General features: G+C 34.5%; 1 protein-coding gene across 3 annotated transcripts in view; it reads left to right on the top strand.

Moving 5' to 3' along the window:
- The first annotated feature begins 457 nt into the window (after nucleotides 1–457).
- LOC145292149 (sushi domain-containing protein 2-like) overlaps nucleotides 458–18,774 on the top strand; it is a 454,013-nt gene continuing 435,696 nt past the window's right edge. For all 3 annotated transcript variants that reach the window (XM_080138279.1, XM_080138278.1, XM_080138280.1), the window contains exon 1: nucleotides 458–2,024. In XM_080138279.1, coding sequence (XP_079994405.1) covers nucleotides 1,656–2,024 — 369 coding nt within the window. In that variant the 5' untranslated portion in view covers nucleotides 458–1,655. The remainder of the gene's footprint in view (nucleotides 2,025–18,774) is intronic.

Genomic DNA, 18,774 nt, shown 5'->3' with positions numbered 1-18,774 from the left:
AAACACAGCTAGACCGCCCGACAAACTTTCTGACCAATAAAATCTGTCAAAGGAGGCCACGGATCTCATGTAGAAACTAAAAGTAATGAATCCCAATTAAATAAAAGTAACCGCTTTCGTTAAATGTGAATTATTTTTAGCTGAACTTGCAAACTTTCTCTTTTTTTATTATTATTCGTGCGTGTGTGTTTTTAAAGGAAATGCTAGTAAATAATGCCAATCTCCATTTCGTCTTCAGAATTACGAATTTGACGCACGAAGAAAAATAAAGTCAATAATATAAAATAAGCTCTGTAGTTGTGTATAATTTACCTTTTCGGGGTGTGTGAACGAAAAAAGAAAGAGAAAGCGACGAAAAATAAATAAATAAAAGAACGAGTACTCGCGGCTGCTGCTGCTGCTTTTGCTTACTTACCTCCTACTTTTTGGTGTAAGTTTGTTTCCTCCTACTCTCACTAGATTTTTTTTTTTTTTTTTTTAATGCGCGTCCGCCCTCCTCTAACGCTCTTTACGTTTTTGGGCCACGACTGTCGTCGGTGCGCGAACAGCAGGAACTTAATAAGTTTAGTTAGTTTGTTCCCGACAAGGAGAAAAAGCACAATGAAAAAGAGGGAACACGTTTTACATTGAACAAAAGGGGAAAAATACCATTTTTCTACTGCGGCAAACTTTTGTTGTTGTTGTAGTCTTTTATTTATATCGTCAAAAATTGTCTACTAAAAAATGTTATCCTATTTTCTTTTGTCAAAATAAGTAAAAAAGAAAAAAAAAAAAATCTAACACGAAATTGTTGGATGTCGAATTTCTACCGTTACACAATTTTAACCGGACTTGATTTCAGGTCGCGTCTTCTATCATCTCAACCCCCCCAAATCGAATGTCCGTGCCGAGAGAGATTCTGGCGACATGATAGAAGACGAATTCTTCAAGGACGACCCACACAACTGCTCGTATTATTATTATTACTATTATCACCAATCTAATATCTATCCTACTACGATCGGTAGTGGTGGAAGTACCCAGAGTACCGGTCACTGGAATAATAAAAATAGCTCTGTCTTTTCTGCCCTTTTCAAAAAAGGATTCAATTATTTTTCTTCTGATTCTTACGAGGACAAAATAATCAAAATTTATGTAAAACGACTGCGCCAAGGAATTAATATTCTATGCATTGTTTGTGATTGTAACATTAACAATAATAATAAGGATAACCGTCGTTTTGCGGAGGAATTCACACCATTTTATTTCAAGTCGAATCACAACACGGGACGGAAAACACGGCAAATTGGAAACTTTACCAAATACTGGGAGACAATTTCTGGATTATTACTATTATTATTGTTTTTGCTTTTAAAATACCGGTTTGTAGAATTGTGTGTTTTATTTCGATTCTACTTAGCATTGGAAAATAAAAGAAATTATTTACCAAGTTTGAAGTCGGATTATTACTTAAAAAAATACGAACTCGAAGAAAGCCACCATCACCAAAAGAGGAATTCTTTAACAGTTGATGAAAAAAAGGCGAAACGTCTGTCTATTCGCTTTCTTCGTCGGTTAGGATGTGAAGAATTGGCGCGCGGTTTGCGTTCTTTGCGATTCTACTGCTGTGGTCCACTCGAGCCCCCATCGCTCCATGCCGAGCTGGGACCAGAGTAATGTGTGCCGATGTAGTGCGGACAGTAACCAGTTCCAATATTGTCCATTCTTCCTCCTCCTCCTTTTCCTCCTTTTCTTCTAGTTACCGTTTCTTTGCTTCCATCTTCCTCTTCTCTCCTCGATCATTTCTCCTGGTCCTCGCCACTTTGCTCATTCTTAATCAGGGCCCTATCGGCTCTATGTCCTTGCCCCTCAATGAGTTCTTCCCCTTCAATAGAACGCACGGGGAATCGACCACAAATAAAACGGATGACGGGTCCTCACCGCCGATTTTTATCCCATCAAGCTGGGCGATTGGAGGAGGAGGCGACCTACACAATAAACCGAACGGATTTCCGCTTTTTAACAAATATTACCGGACTTTATACGTAAGTAAAGCTTCTTGATACATATCTATTTATCGTTGGTTAAAAGTGCATCTATCCAAGAGTTGCGTCCGTAAGCGTTCATGATCGATCAGCAAGGCCAACCGGCATTGCCCGAGTGCAAGGATAACAATTTTTTTTTTATTTTTTTTTTATGTGAAATGTTTCTTTTAATCTCTATGAAAAATAGGGTTTGTATTACTGTACACATAGATTCGAAAAAGTTGTCAAAAAACAAATATATAACAAATGTTATCAAAGGCAAGATAAGTTACTTTTCTACCTAACTGGGGGTTTGTATTACTGTACACATAGATTCGAAAAAGTTGTCAAAAAAACAAATATACAACAAATAAATGTTATCAAAGGTAGGATAAGTTTTCTACCAAACTGGATATATTTTTCGTGTTTTTAGTCAATGTAACATGTTTATTCAGCCCCCAAAACATACAGTGTTTAACGATGTATTGGAAAATTCAAGATGGCGCCAGACTCTTTTTAACACGGTAAGTTTGGGAAAAGGTGTTATAAATAATAAACTAGACAAACTACTATTAAAAACCCACCGAATATATGTCAACCTATGTCACGGTAACATATATTGAGCGAGTTTCTAACAGTATTTTGTCTAGTTTTATATTTATAGCACCTTTTCCCAAACTTACCGTGTTAACGAGAGAGTCAAACGCCATTTTGAATTTTCCAATACATCGGTAAACACTGTATGCTTTTCGAGCTGAATAAACATGTTACATTGACTAAAAACACGAAAAATATATCTAGTTTGGTAGAAAAGTAACTTATCTTGCCTTTGATAACATTTATTTGTTATATATTTGTTTGGATAACCTTTACGGAGATGGTCCCAACGTCCGCCTCGTTCTGAGCTTGGGGAGAGGTCGTCTGACGTAGGTGTCGAGGCAGAAAATTACCCCTTCAATAAAGTGCCCATTTGTTAACTTAAGGAGAAAAAAAAGCCGTTCCAATAATTAGAATTTTTATTTATTTATTTTAAACAGTTCAAATAATCAGAATTTTACAAAATAAACAGTTCAAATTTTTGATAATTCAACAGTTCAAATAATTGGAATTTTACAAAGTAAACAGTTCAAATAATTAGAAGTTAAAAACAAAAAAACAGTCCACATGATTAGTTAACCCTGTAAAATTCTGTGATTTGTTTCACAATATTTGTAAAAGCATCTGTCTGTGACATATCGCATATTTTAGGGTTAGGGTAATTTTCTGACTCGACACCGCCTACGTCAGACGGCCTCTCTCCCCGAACTCAGAACGAGGCGGACGTCGGGACCATCTCCGTAAAGGATAACCGCCTTGGATAACATTTATTTGTTATATATTTGTTTTTTGACAACTGTTTCGAATCTGTGTACAGTAACACAAACCAAATTTTCCTTACCTTTGGTAATTTATTTGTTGCTGCTTTATTTATTTGCTATTTTTCTGTTAATTATAAAACATAGCCAAATTCGTTCAAACTCATCGGCTTAACGTTCACATGGAACATGAGTCAGAACAGATACATCGAGGTCATTGCCAAGGCTGCTGCGAGAAAAGTGGCCTCTCTGCTGTGGCTGTGCTAGAAACTTACTTACGCCTGAACGTATCCTGTACCTCAACAAGGCCACCATTCGCCCATGTATGCAGTATTGTTGTCACATTTGGGCTGGTGCATCTGCTACTAGTCTACTCACTTCTGGACAGGATTCAAAAGAGTCGCCAGTAGGTCTCGAACTGTCATCTAAGCTTCAACTTCTGTCCCATCAACGAAATGTTGCATCCCCCTGTAAAACGGGCAGGGGGCCCCTGCCCGTTTTACAAGTACTTTAATGGTACATGCTCCGAATTACAAGCCCTTGTAAGTAAGGTACGTAAGTATCCCCGACAAATAGCAAAGTCTCAGTCCCCCACCGCTGCGCTAGTACACAGAGATCCCCAGATGTAAGAAAGTTTTCTACTCTAATAGTTTCTTCCCCAGAACTTCTAGACTTTGGAAGTCCATTCCGGGTTTTTGCTTTCCCAACTGTACTGACATGCTGAAGTTCAAATATAATGTAAACAGACATCTTGCTGCTCAACTCCCTACATAGTATCCCTGCAACTTATATCCCAGATATTAGTCCCCTACAAAGTGACACTATGCCTTGTTTGGGGTGAAAATGGAATTTAAAAAAAATTAAAAATAAATTTTAAAAAATCGGTAAATTTTTATGATGTGCCCCAGCGCATTATAAACACCCCACCCTTCCCACGTTAACAACGGCTTTCGGGGTTGGGGGTGTTTATTCCGAAAGCCGTTCTTAATATGGGGTGGTTGGAGGTGTTTATACAATGCTGGGGCATGTCGTAAAGGGTTTGTATTACTGTACACATAGATTCGAAAAAAATGTCAAAAAAACAAATATACAACAAATAAATGTTATCAAAGGTAGGATAAGTTACTTTTCTACCAAACTAGATATATTTTTCGTGTTTTTAGTCAATGTAACATGTTTATTCAGCCCCCAAAACGTACAGTGTTTAACGATGTATTGGAAAATTCAAGATGGCGCCAGACTCTTTTTAACACGGTAAGTTTGGGAAAAGGTGTTATAAATAATAAACTAGACAAACTACTATTAAAAACCCACCGAATATATGTCAACCTATGTCACGGTAACATATATTGAGCGAGTTTCTAACAGTATTTTGTCTAGTTTTATATTTATAGCACCTTTTCCCAAACTTACCGTGTTAACGAGAGAGTCAAACGCCATTTTGAATTTTCCAATACATCGGTAAACACTGTATGCTTTTCGAGCTGAATAAACATGTTACATTGACTAAAAACACGAAAAATATATCTAGTTTGGTAGAAAAGTAACTTATCTTGCCTTTGATAACATTTATGTTATATATTTGTTTTTTTGACAACTTTTTCGAATCTATGTGTACTGTACAGTAATACAAACCCTTTAACAACTTTTTCGAATCTGTGTACAGTAATACAAACCCCAAAATTTCACTTAATTTCATCAAGTAGTTTTTTTTTCTTTTTTTTTTTTTTTTTTTACACAGTGATCACCAGTCACCACTTACCAAGGCCCGGAAGCCACTCAGGGATAAGGGTTATTGCAAGTACATTACATTAGTGTGGAGATTTGATGAAGTGTTTACTTAAGGGGGCGGTTCATTAGGAATTTGTTAACATTGGACTTGAACACATCCAAGTTGTAGTCCGGTGGGAAGCAGGCAGACGAAACAGAGTTCCACAGGCGTGCAGTTCTAAGAAAGAAGCTTTGTTCATGGAATCCGCGTTTTGATTTAGGCACAGATATAGAGTGGGGAAATTTTTCACAGTGGATTCAACTAGACGGGTGTTTTTCGTGAAAGATCGGCGAGGGGGGGGAGCAGAAAAAAAAACTACTCTATCAAATTAAGTGGAATTTTTTTCTGGAGATCTTCAGTTAAGAACGGATACGTACAATATAACCTTCTTTCGATATTTTCATTTTTTAATATCTAGATTAAACTGTACAAAAGTGAAAAGAGATAATAAAAAAAAATGGTACTTGTACAGTTTAATCTAGATATTAAAATGAAAATATCGAAAGAAGGTTATATTGTATGTATCCGTTCTTAACTGAAGATCTCCGGAAAAAATTCCACTTAAATTCTCCAGGAAAAAAAATCAATATTTAGAAATTTGAAAAGGGGTGCTCAGTTTCTAAATTTTTGCCTGTAGTGGTCACAAGAGAATATTATTTTATTTTGCATATTATTTAACCATATTTCCATAATCAGGCAGAGTTCACGCTGAATCTCGTACATTTTTTGTAATTGTATCTTGTGTAGTTTCTGACTTTAGCCAAGATATTTACTCGCATTTCTGTTAAGATATTTTTATATAGATTACTTATATTGCATTTTTTAAAAATATATTTTGCCTGTTCTCATGAAATGCTTTTTTTCTTCTGTATTTATTTTTCATAAAATTCAAATTAACAAAAGTAGTGTCAAGTCCGAGTTAAAACGAAAAGAAACTCGATGGAAAATATAATGTTCTACTAGAAGTGTCACATTCCACCCCAACCAGCAATACTTGTCAAGCACTTTAAAATGGGTAGCCGAGCCGGCCTATTACGAAAAATATATTTACTTTCGTTTTATTTCATTTTAGTAAGAAAGATAACGAAATAGTTATTCGTTCTTACTAAAATAATAACCGGGGAAATACATCTTTTCTGGTAATAACAACTTTCGTTTCATTTCGTTTTCGAGTTCTTATTCGGAGTTTAAGTCTGATGGACGCGGACGATTATTTTTAGCAGTGCGCCGTGCAGTCTTATGTAGTGATAGTTTTGGAGCTGTAAACACACTCGTGTTTTTTTTTTTGTTTGTTTGTTTTTTTTTTTTAAATCTAGCAAAGGTCAGCTAATGGTCAGATTTTCATGAAAGGCTATTTTGACTAAAAGCAGGCAGAAAAAAAATAATGGCCGAAATCACCTGGTAAATCAAAATTGCGAAATATGAAACTAAACACGCATTCCATCTATTGAAAGAGAATCGTTCATTTAACTGGAATTTGATTAAAAATAAATAAAACCGACCTTTTCTTTTTACATTTTCGTCTTCTATTTTTCTGACTATTTATTACATAGAAGTGATAAAACAAGCATATATATATATATATATAATTACCTAAACCTTTGTTTTTTTTCCGACTAATAAAATAAATAAAATCGATTCTTTTTTTTTTTACCGAAATATTTTGCATTTAACGAGAAGTTGAATAAAACAAAACATTGCGGCTAGATAAAAAAAAAAAAAATGTACATAGCGGCCATTTTTTAAAACGTTTTAAAGTGAGTAAAAACATTAGAAAACTATTCATATATTTTAGAAGAATAACGGATTTGTATTACACACGAAGATTCGAAAAAGTTGTCAAAAAAACAAATATATAACAAATGTTATCAAAGGCAATATAAGTTACTTTTCTACCCAACTGGATAATTTTCTAGTGTTTTTATTTAATGTAACATGCTTATTCAGCTTGACAAACATACAGTGTTTACCGATGTGACAGTGTTGGAAAATTCAAAATGGCGCCGAACTCTACTGAACACGGTATGTTTGCGAAAATGAGTTAAAAATAAAAAATATACAAAATACTGTTAGAAACTAGCTCAATATATGTTACTGTGTACGCTGACATATATTCAGTGGGGGTTTAACAGTATTTGGTATAATTTTTTATTTTTAACTCCTTTTCCCAAACTTACCGTGTTCAGCAGAGAGTTCGGCGGGCGGCGCCAATTTGAATTTTCCAATAAATACATCAGTAAACACTGGATGTTTTTCGAGCTGAATAAACATTTTACATTAAATAAAAACACAAAAATTATCCAGTTAGGTTGAAAATTAACTTATCTTGCCTTTGATAACATTTATTTGTTATATATTTGTTTTTTTGACAACTTTTTCGAATCTGTGAATAGTAATACAAACTCAGAATAATTTATCTGGCCTTTGATAACAATTTATTAAAAACTTGCTTTTTTACCACTTCGTACGTAAGTCGCAAAAGAGAAGCCGAAAAAAATATTACGCAACCCTTTTCGACGCCCAAAATAAATAAAAATAACGGTCGATTGTTTTATTATTATTCAAATTCCAGTTAAATGAACGATTCTTTCAATAGCCGGAATGCATGTTTCGTTTCATATGCCTGACGTTTCATATTTCGCAATTTTTATTTACCGGGTGATTTCGGCCATTATTTTATTCATTTATTTATTTTATTTTATTTTTTTTTTTTTCGCTTATTAGTCAAAATATATATGGATGCGACTCATCAGAATGGCTGAATCTAGCGAGATTCGGAACCAGGACCTCGTGGTAGGAAGCGTAAACATCTACCACTAGTCTACCTCATGCGACTGTTGAATATACAGCGATTTGCGTAGATATTATTTGTTTTTGTTTTGCGATACTTTTTGAACCGATTCAATTATTTATACGAAAGTGCATTTTTACCTTAATAATGCTGGTTGAGAATAATTTTTCCTTTGACCAATTTGGTACCCTCATATGGGCAGCAGCGGCATGGTTTTTTTGTGTACAAGTGCAGAGAGTGATCCGGACGTAAATAATAACATTATTTAAAAAGCCGAGTTTATATTACTGTACACATAGATTCGAAAAAGTTCTCAAAAAAACAAATATATAACAAATAAATGTTATCAAAGGCAGATAAGTTACTTTTCTACCTAACTGGATATATTTTTCGTGTTTTTATTCAATGTAACATGTTTATTCAGCTCGAAAAGCATACAGTGTTTACCGATGTATTGGAAAATTCAAAATGGCACCCGACACTCTCTTTAACACGGTAAGTTCAGGAAAAGATGTTATAAATAATAAACTAGACAAAATACTGTTAAAAATTCGCTAATTATATGTTACCGTGACATAAGTTGACATATACTCGGTGTTTTTTAAATAGTATTTTATCTAGTTTATTATTTATAACACCTTTTCCCAAACTTACCATGTTAAAGAGTGTCGGGCGCCATTTTGAATTTTCCAATACATCGGTAAACACTGCATGTTTTTCGAGCTGAATAAACATGTTACATTGAATAAAAACAAAAAAATGTATCTAGTTTGGTAGAAAAGTAACTTATCTTGCCTTTGATAACATTTATTTGTTATATATTTGTTTTTGACAACTTTTTCGAATCTATGTGTACAGTAATACAAACCCAAAGAAACATTAAAACTTTAATTAAACTTGGAGGTATTCCGGCATAAAGCTCGAGACAATAGTCTCTAACCCCCTTTCACAACAAAAGGAACTAACTTCCCTATACACCGCTTTTGGTTACGATGGGAACAGTTAATTTTTGTGATGATTCGATTTTTAATAATAAACACATTTTATTATTTTAAATATTAATATTTATTTTTAATAATAAACACATTTTATTTTATTTTAAACAATATACAGGACATATTAAAAGTAAAACAATATTTGTTTAATAGTAATAATTTGGAGTATGCTGAAAACGAATATCACATTTAAATTTGTCACAAAAAAGTAGTTTTTGGGATATTAATCAATGTAGTTCTTTGTTATAAGTGGTGGGGTGTGGGCATTCCTATACGTGCAAGCACGAGCATGTTTTTGACGCCCACGCCCCACCACCACCACTTATAACATAAAGAACTACATTGATTAATATCCCAAAAACTACTTTTTTGTGACAAATTTAAATGCGCTTGCTTGCATGTATAGAAATGGTCACCACCGATAACAAAGAATTACATTGCTTAATATGAATACTGAGAATACTCCAAAAAACACAAGTCAGCTGCATTGCTGCAATGCTGCATGGAATAACATCATCAACAATTTTCTCCATGAGTGCAGCAGAACGCGTACGATTTTTCGATTAATTAGCGGCAAGGATACTAATAATTTGTGTGGGTTTTCAGATCGAATAATAATTTAAAAAAAAATCAACAATAATAATAAAAAAAATCAACAGAAATCAAAAACAAAATAGATTTTATTGGTTTATTCCTCGAATCACAAAAATTAATAAATATGTGATTATATTGTTTATACTTAAAAAAAAAAAATCCCGTATATTGTAGGCTACAATAAATGTTTGAAGCCAAATCTTTCAGCAAAAAAGGCCAAATTCAAAGACAAATCCACATTTTTTAGATTAAAAAAAAGGCCAAAAAAGTCAAATTTTAACTTTTTCTTTAATAATTACTATTAAACAAATATTGTTTTACTTTTAAAATGTCCTGTATATTGTTTAAAATAATAAAATGTGTTTATTATTAAAAATCGAATCATCACAAAAATTAACTGTTCCCATAGTAACCAAAAGCGGTGTATAGGGAAGTTAGTTCCTTTTGTTGTGAAAGGGGGTTAGAGACTATTGTCTCGAGCTTTATGCCTGAATACCAACTTGGAAATACGATTTAAAAAATAGCGCGGATCACTCTCTGCACTAGCACCGTTTTTCTTATATATATATATATATATATATGTGTGTGTATATATATATATAAACTATTTCACTTACCTTTAAATCGAATAAAATTTCCAATTAGGTCCACCTCCACAATTTTCTTTTACATGACACCTTTTACAGATTTTCTACTATGCTGAATACGAAAATCGCATTGAAATTTTGCAGAAATAATTAGTTATCGAGATATAAACAGTTGTATTATGCATTGTATTCTTTGGCGGACATCTTTTTTACACGCGTGCAATGTCAATCATAGATGAGTAGATTTGTTTATAGCGCACGTGCGTAAAAAAGATGTCCGCCAAAAAATACAATGCATAATACAACTGTTTATATCTCGATAACTAATTATTTCTGCAAAATTTCAATGCGATTTTCGTATTCAGCATAGCTGAAAACCCATGCAGGTCGTCATTTAAAAGAAAATTGTGGAGGTGGACCTAATTTGAAATTTTAGTGGCTTCCGTAAAAAGTATGCACATTTATTCCGTAAACACAGATGACGTGGCGAATAATGCGTAAAATACTGGTAATTTTACACATCTCTAGAATTCGACTTAATTAAAAAAAGAAAAAGCGGTACTTGTACAGTTTAGTCAAGACATTAAAAAATGAAAATATCGGAAGAAGTTTAAATTGTATGTATCCGTTATGGAACAAAGTTCTCCGGAAAAAAATTTCACTTAATTTCATCAAGTATTTTTTTTTTTTTTACAGCGAAAAAACAATTTGTTATGATACCGAGCAAAATGTTCGATTTTTAGGAAGAAAAGCTAGTATTTAAAGATGGGGAGGGGTGTCAGCGCTTTAACTGGAGTTATCTCCCTTTGGCATTTCTAAAACTCAAACAATTTTTTTGTTTTTAATCCCAGATGTCGGCATTCAACACGCTCTCATAAAAACATGTTTTCCGCTGTAAAAAAAACCCAAAAAAACTACTTGATGAAATTAAGTGAAATTTTTTTTCGGAGAACTTCGTTCCATAATGGATACATACAATTTAAACTTTTTCATTTTTTAATGTTTTGACTAAACTGTACAAGTACCAAAAAAGCTTATACTTGTACTCCTCGCAGAACCAAAATGTCGCATTTACAAAATCACGCAAATTGATCAAGTAGTTTTATTTTTATAAAGTAAATGATTAAACGCGATTAAGGTGAAATCATTAGCATTACAAGGTTGATCTTGTAAGTTTGAATTATTGTGAACTTGTCTGGCTTTGTTTACTTCAATATGGCGATACAAGACAGTCTCTTTTTGTTTATCCTTGAAATTTGATTTTCTTAGTTAAAAATAAAATTACTTGATCAATTTGTGATTTTTGGAATATGTCTTCGTACCGTGATGCTTACCTACTACCTACATCATAAAGTTTTACTTTGTATTTATTTTGTTTTGATTTCGCTTTTTAATTAACTTGAATTCTAAATAAGAACCAAATCGAAGTAGTACTTTTATTAATTAAAATAAAAATTGGCTTTTTTCCAATATGGTGACACATTCGATAAAATGGCAGAATGGATATTAGGTCCCATGAAAAGAACTCTTTAAGAGGGTTATATAAAAGTAATTTATTTAAAAAATGAAAACAAGAGCATGCTACCTCCGTGAAGTAAATGTAGGGTTCCGTCCAAATTCCCGAGTTCGACAAAAACCTTCCAAAGTTAGAGATACACCTGAAGGTTGAAGGTTATATTGACCGAAATCTTGTGGAAATGACACTCCAGATCAGAACAGTAGTTCGATGAATCAAAATACAAAAAATAATGAAAACAAATAAATTTGGCAAACCAGAGAAGTACCAGACTATATCAGCAGCACATGGTGTTCGATAAGATTCAGTTCCTGATATTAAGCTTCATTCGTAATATAACTTCCGGCGAGAGTTTCATTTCCTACACTATCAGAACGAAATATTGTAGTCAATAATGAAGTTTTCAGATTTAAAAAACAAAACAAAAAAAACACAATGGTTTCTACTTTTTCTTTCTTTCTTTTTTTTTTTTTTGTCAATTCTAATAAATTACAATATTAGCTTCCAAATGATGCAGTCGAAATTACCTGAATATTACTGAATTATAAAAAAATAAACTTTAATCGGGTTAGTAGGTGAAAAATTGCAGCCATCTTGTTTTTATAAATTAATCAAAACGAAAATTACCTCCCTTTTGAACTCTCCTGTGTCTTACATAAGTAAATACGATCGTTTTTTTTTTAAATTCTATTTTCTTTAAATAATTTTCTACCTTATTGATTTTCGTAATTTTTTTATATAATCATCTTAAAAATACGAGGATACGTAGATACCATTGTTTTCATGTGAAATTCAGTTTTACGGTTTCCGAAATTTCGTTCTGATAGTGTAGAAGCGCCAATTTATTAATTTATTTGTTAGATGAAACTATAAATATTTGCAAAAAAAAAGACGATAGTCGCTAAAATCGGGACTAAAAATTAAATCCAACAAAAAGAATTTCAAGTAAAACAAATGGTACCTACATAATTGTCATGTCTTAAATAGTAATAAGTCCAACAATTACGAAAAATAAGATAGAAAATTAATTATTCATGAAAAGACATTTTATAAAATCTACCGATTTGTATTAGAGAGTGAACAGGGGAAATAATTAAGTTTTCAATTTCTCAAATCTTACACCAATTTCGGAAAAGTAATTTTGAAAAGTTTTGAAAACAGTAAAAAGAAAAAGTTACTTTTTAAAAAAATTCACAAATTATGTATTGTATATATTTTATTTTTGTTTTCTGAATAAATTCCATCTGCTATAAATTGTTTCAACTGAGTTACTTCCCCCTTTATGCTTACTTCACGTGACCCAATGTCTGACCCAGCATGTAACTTTATCAAACTGTTTTTAACCTTTATAGGAACTATTGTGCAAAAATAATTAATTTTCTGCATTATTGGTTTTCATAATTTTTAGATATGTTACTATTTGAGACCTGACAATTACCATTTGTTTCACTTGAAATTACATATTTCTGGTTATTATAATATAGAGGCACCCAATAGTGTATTTAAATATTAGAATATTCGTGAACTGTTTTTATATAAATATTTATTTACTTTCATGAGTTTATCGCATATATCTATACTATTATATCAATACAACTTTGTCTGAGTTTGTTCGTTATAGATTCCAAAACGGCAGGACGACAGATTTTTATGAAATTTCACACAAAGGTCCTTGCTGTAACTGGTAGTGTTTTAAGCTAGGTTTTGCATCAGAATGTTTTCAACAAGTATCAGCAACTGATAATCGCTATGTACTATTGTACGTATGCAAATGAAAATGACCAGCCATTTTTCTAGGTCATTGCATAGCGACGAGCCAGATCAATGCTGACACAGTATTTCTGTTATGGAATTGTTTGTAGCGACGAACATCTGGGAACATGAACCTCCACCGATAACCTCAAACGGAAAAGTGACCGTGTTCTATGACAGACATACAGGCGGGCAGATACATAAAAGACAAGGCCACTCTAGGAGTGTAAGCCATGTTAAGTTTCAGAACAGTTTCCCATGGTTCGTTGTTCTAGCAAATCTCTCGACGGAGGCAACCTTTCTAGGGCAATTGCTCTTGACATATCTAAGGACTTTGATAGGGTATGGCATAAAGGTTTACTTATTAAGATCTCTAGCTATGGTATAGCTGGAAATGTCTTCTCAATTATTAAATCATTTCTTTCTGATAGGTTCATAAGAGTAGTAGTTGAGGGGAAAAAATCTGAAGCCCACAGTATTAATGCCGGTGTCTCTCAGGGGTCCATCCTGGGCCCAACTCTTTTCCTGATCTACATTAATGATCTTCCAAATCATATCCTTACATCATTTGTAGACATTTATGCTGACGACACTACCATTTATGGTACCACATCTAAGACAGTAAACGAGCAAGTTCTCTCCAATTCTATCTCCTCTGATCTTGAGCATGTAGTACAATGGGGAAAGGAGTGGCTGGTTACTTTTAATGCATCTAAAACCAAGCTTCTCTCTTTACATCATCAACATTCTGCTCCCCATCTGGCATCAATTGAAATGAATGGCTCTCGTCTTCAGGAGGCCTCAAGTTTTGACAAGCTTCTGGGCTTGAACATTACTCCTGATCTTAAATGGAACACGTATATCAAATCTGTTGCCAAGGCCGCTGGAAAAATGGTGGGATCTTTCTATCGATCCAGTAGATATCTCACTGCTGATGCACTTCTATATCTATATAAGAGCCAGGTACGTCCAAGGATGGAATACTGTTGCCACATCTGGGCAGGAGCTGCTAGAAAGGACTTGTCCTGCCTTGATAGAGTTCAAAATAGACTTCGTAGCCTCGTAGGAGATTTCCTTTTCTCTTCCTTGGAACCTCTATCTCACAGAAGAGATGTTGCGAGTCTGTCTGTGATGTATCGTTATTTTCATGGAAAGTGTTCGACTGAGCTTCAATCTATGGTCCCCCCTCCCCAAACTTTCACAAGAAACACTCGTCTTGCTGTAAACTATCAATAATTCCCCCCACTCTTTATCTGTGCCTAAACCTAAACGTAGATTCCATGAACAAAGCTTTTTTATTAGAACTGCACGCCTGTGGAATTGTCTTCCGTTTTCCTGCTTTCCGGCTGACTACAATATGGTTGTCTTCAAGTTTAAAGTAAATAAGTTCTTGATGAGCCGTTCCATATAAGTAATCAAATTTACCAAATTTTCATTACTAATGATTATTATATTGTCCAATTTCTACTGTACACTCTTTAACCCTTATCCTTGAGTGGCCTCTTGGCCTTGATAATGTGTTGATGCCTATGAAAAAAAATAAAAAAGTCCAATGTGAACTAGTTCTAATTGAACCGTCCCCCTAAGTAATCCAAGTTACAAAATTCCCACTGTTTACTATGCTAAAATCACAATGACTAATGTATACCTATTAACCCTTATCCTCGAGTGGCCCCTGGGCCTTGATAAGTGGTGACACCCATGTAAAAAAAAAAAAAAAAAAAAAAAAAAAAGCAAATCCTGGGAGTTGACTGGTTTGCAGTAGACAGTTCTCGAGTTGGAATCCACAGAGCAAAAGATTCTTCTGTGTCGAGACAAAAAAAAAACACATGCGAAATTTTTACAGAAAGGTTTAATATTTATGGAGCAATTCTGGTTTCTGATTGGTTGGTAGCAGAACGTGAATTAATTCGATTCGTCAGTTCCTAGTAGCATCGTTTAGAAATAAAATCTCCTAACTGTGCGGGTTCATACCCCATTATACTCCGGTAGAATGGGATATGTCTCCTAGCAGCTTCGGTTGCAGGGAGACAGGGTAGAAGTACTAGTCAAGGATCCGTTCTTGACACTCAGCCCGACAGGTGAGGGCAGGGAACCAATCCAGCACCTGTCGGACTGAGGTACACCGTTTGGGTACTACCTAGGAGGTCCACCTTCCCAGGCCTTGCCACCGGGCTTTCGATTGGGGCAAGTTTATTGCTTGTCGCCTGAGGCGCCCCTACCGGGGAATGCCGACGAGGGTGCTCAGGCAATTTTTGTTGAGGCGAGAGTGTCCCTTCTTTAGGAGAGCTCGCCTGTTCTCCACCTTCCGGCCTTGTGCCACATTTTGCTGTGGTGGACAGCAAATAAATATCTACCCCATTATCCAACAAATATTGTAACAGCCATCAAACCAATCAATCAAAAAGCAGCGGCTGGGTTCCCACCAGTTTTGGCAAATAGCAAACAGAATCCTGAACAGAAGCGTGTGCTCCATCCCAACTATTATCAATGGACCTGAGGTAATCTCGTCAGCATCAGACAAAGCCAAACTCTTTGTCAAGAACTTTGCAACTAATTCTACCCTTTGCGACCAAGACCGCCAACCCCCAATATTTCCTCCTGTATCAGAAAACACGCTATGTGATATACGTATATCTGTACGTGATGTTGCCAAGCTAATCAAAAACCTTGATTCCAGTAAAGCAACTGGCCCTGATGGTATTCCAATTATAGTACTCAAAAAACTTCAACCTGAACTAGCGCCTATACTTACAAAACTGTTTAAACGTTGTCTTAAGGAGAATAGTTTCCCATCTCCCTGGAAAATCTCATCAGTATGCCCTGTATTTAAGAATTCAGGTGATCGCTCATCCCCCTCTCAGTACAGGCCAATAAGTCTCCTGTGCGTCATGAGTAAGTTACTAGAATCTGTGTTAAATACAGAAGTAATCAAACATCTCAACAAAAATAACCTTCTTAGTGACACTCAATATGGTTTTCGTTCTGCTAGATCTACAGCAGATGTCCTTACAGTTATATCGCATAGGATTAGCAAATCTCTCGACGGTGGCAATCTTTCTAGGGCAATTGCTCTTGACATATCTAAAGCCTTTGATAGGGTATGGCATAAAGGTTTACTTCATAAGATCGCTAGCTATGGTATAGCTGGAAAAGTCTTCTCAATTATTAAATCATTTCTTTCTGATAGGTTCATAAGAGTAGTAGTTGAGGGGCAAAAATCAGAAGCTCACAGTATTAATGCCGGTGTCCCTCAGGGATCCATCCTGGGCCCAACTCTTTTCCTGATCTACATTAATGATCTTCCAAATCATATCCTTACATCATTTGTAAACATTTATGCTGACGACACTACCATTTATGGTACCACATCTAAGACAGTAAACGAGCAAGTTCTCTCCAATTCTCTCTCCTCTGATCTTGAGCACGTAGTACAATGGGGAAAGGAGTGGCTGGTTACTTTTAATTCATCTAAAACCAAGCTTCTCTCTTTACATCATCAACATTCTGCTCCCCATCTGGCATCAATTGAAATGAATGGCTCTCGTCTTCAGGAGGCCTCAAGTTTTGACAAGCTTCTGGGCTTGACCATTACTCCTGATCTTAAATGGAACACGTAAATCAAATCTGTTGCCAAGGCCGCTGGAAAAATGGTGGGATCTTTCTATCGATCCGGTAGATATCTCATTGCTGATGCACTTCTATATCTATATAAGAGCCAGGTACGTCCAAGGATGGAATACTGTTGCCACATCTGGGCAGGAGCTGCTAGAAAGGACTTGTCCTGCCTTGATAGAGTTCAAAATAGACTTCGTAGCCTCGTAGGAGATTTCCTTTTCTCTTCCTTGGAACCTCTATCTCACAGAAGAGATGTTGCGAGTCTGTCTGTGATGTATCGTTATTTTCATGGAAAGTGTTCGACTGAGCTTCAATCTATGGTCCCCCCTCCCCAAACTTTCACAAGAAACACTCGTCTAGCTGTAAACACTATCAATAATTTCTCCCACTCTTTATCTGTGCCTCAACCTAAACGTAGATTCCATGAACAAAGCTTTTTTATTAGAACATCACGCCTGTGGAATTGTCTTCCGTTTTCCTGCTTTCCGGCTGACTACAATATGGTTGTGTTCAAGTCTAAAGTAAATAAGTTCTTGATGAGCCGTTCCATATAAGTTATTAAATTTACCAAATTTTCATTACTAATGATTACTATATTGACCAATTTCTACTGTACACTCTTTAACCCTTATCCTTGAGTGGTCTCTGGGCCTTGATAATGTGGTGATGCCTTTGTAAAAAAAACAAAGAACAAAAAAAAAAACAGATATTGTAATATGGAAAAGGCCCAAAAGAACTGTCCTCATTATCGATGTCATAGATGATTTTGGCCTTAATAGAGATGAACGGGAAAAGATAAAATATCGGGGCCTAAAAAAATGATCTAAAAACGACATGGTCTCTGAAAGAAACATTATACCGTTTGTGATAGGAGCAACTGGCTTAATAAAAAAGAATCTTCAGAAATACTTAAAAACAATCCCTGGAGGACCAAGCTGTAATGAACTACAAATAGCAGCCATAAAGGGAACAGCATCTATTCTTAAAAGAACCCTCAGATATAAATTTAAATCATACCAGAATCAAGTGTTAGTTCCAGGAGGGAGCCCCTTAAAACTTACTGAAGTTAAATAAAAAAAAAAGTGCATTACAGCGTTTTTTTCTTTCTTTTATTTTTGTTTGTTTGACGAGGTAACTTAATGTTGTTCCGTTAATTGGAAAGACCTTTATTGATACAATTAGACAATTTTCTTAAATCAAAAATTCAGACAGTAATACCTCAATTACAGTAAATACAATTCAATATTTTTTCATATTTTAAAATAATTCTTCCATTTTTTTCCCATTAACTTTACTTTAATTAACACTTTAAATACCATTTATTTATGCAAATACAAATTCATTAACTTGCCAAAATTGATTTAATAAGAATAAAAATGACATTAAATCAGCCCCTGATCAAGGTCGGGTAATACTGCTAGTATATATATATATATATATATATATAATATATTTCTATCTATGTACCTGTGAAAGTGTGTGTGTCTGTCCGTGTACATTTCCCTACACAATAACTTTGTCAATTTTCAGTCTACAGGCTCGAAATTTGATATACAGGATATGGAGATTTGGGAAAATCGTTGTAATCTGTTTTCGACCATAAATTTGGCTATTAAGGGGTCAACGTTCAACGATTTGACCTTTGACAACTCTACTAAACTCCTGACAATTTTGCGTCTAAACACTTGAAATTTTAGATATAGGTTCTTTGGACATGGATCTAACTTAATAACTTGATTTGAGCCCAAAAACAATAAATGTTAAGGGGTCATAATAGAGGTCAAAGTTAAAA

This window comes from Euprymna scolopes, chromosome 13 (genome assembly GCF_053919585.1).
Source record: "Euprymna scolopes isolate OS-2025 chromosome 13, ASM5391958v1, whole genome shotgun sequence".
Lineage (NCBI taxonomy): Eukaryota > Metazoa > Mollusca > Cephalopoda > Sepiida > Sepiolidae > Euprymna > Euprymna scolopes.
Note: the sequence above shows the minus strand (reverse complement) of the source record. Positions and strands in the feature narration are given on the sequence as shown.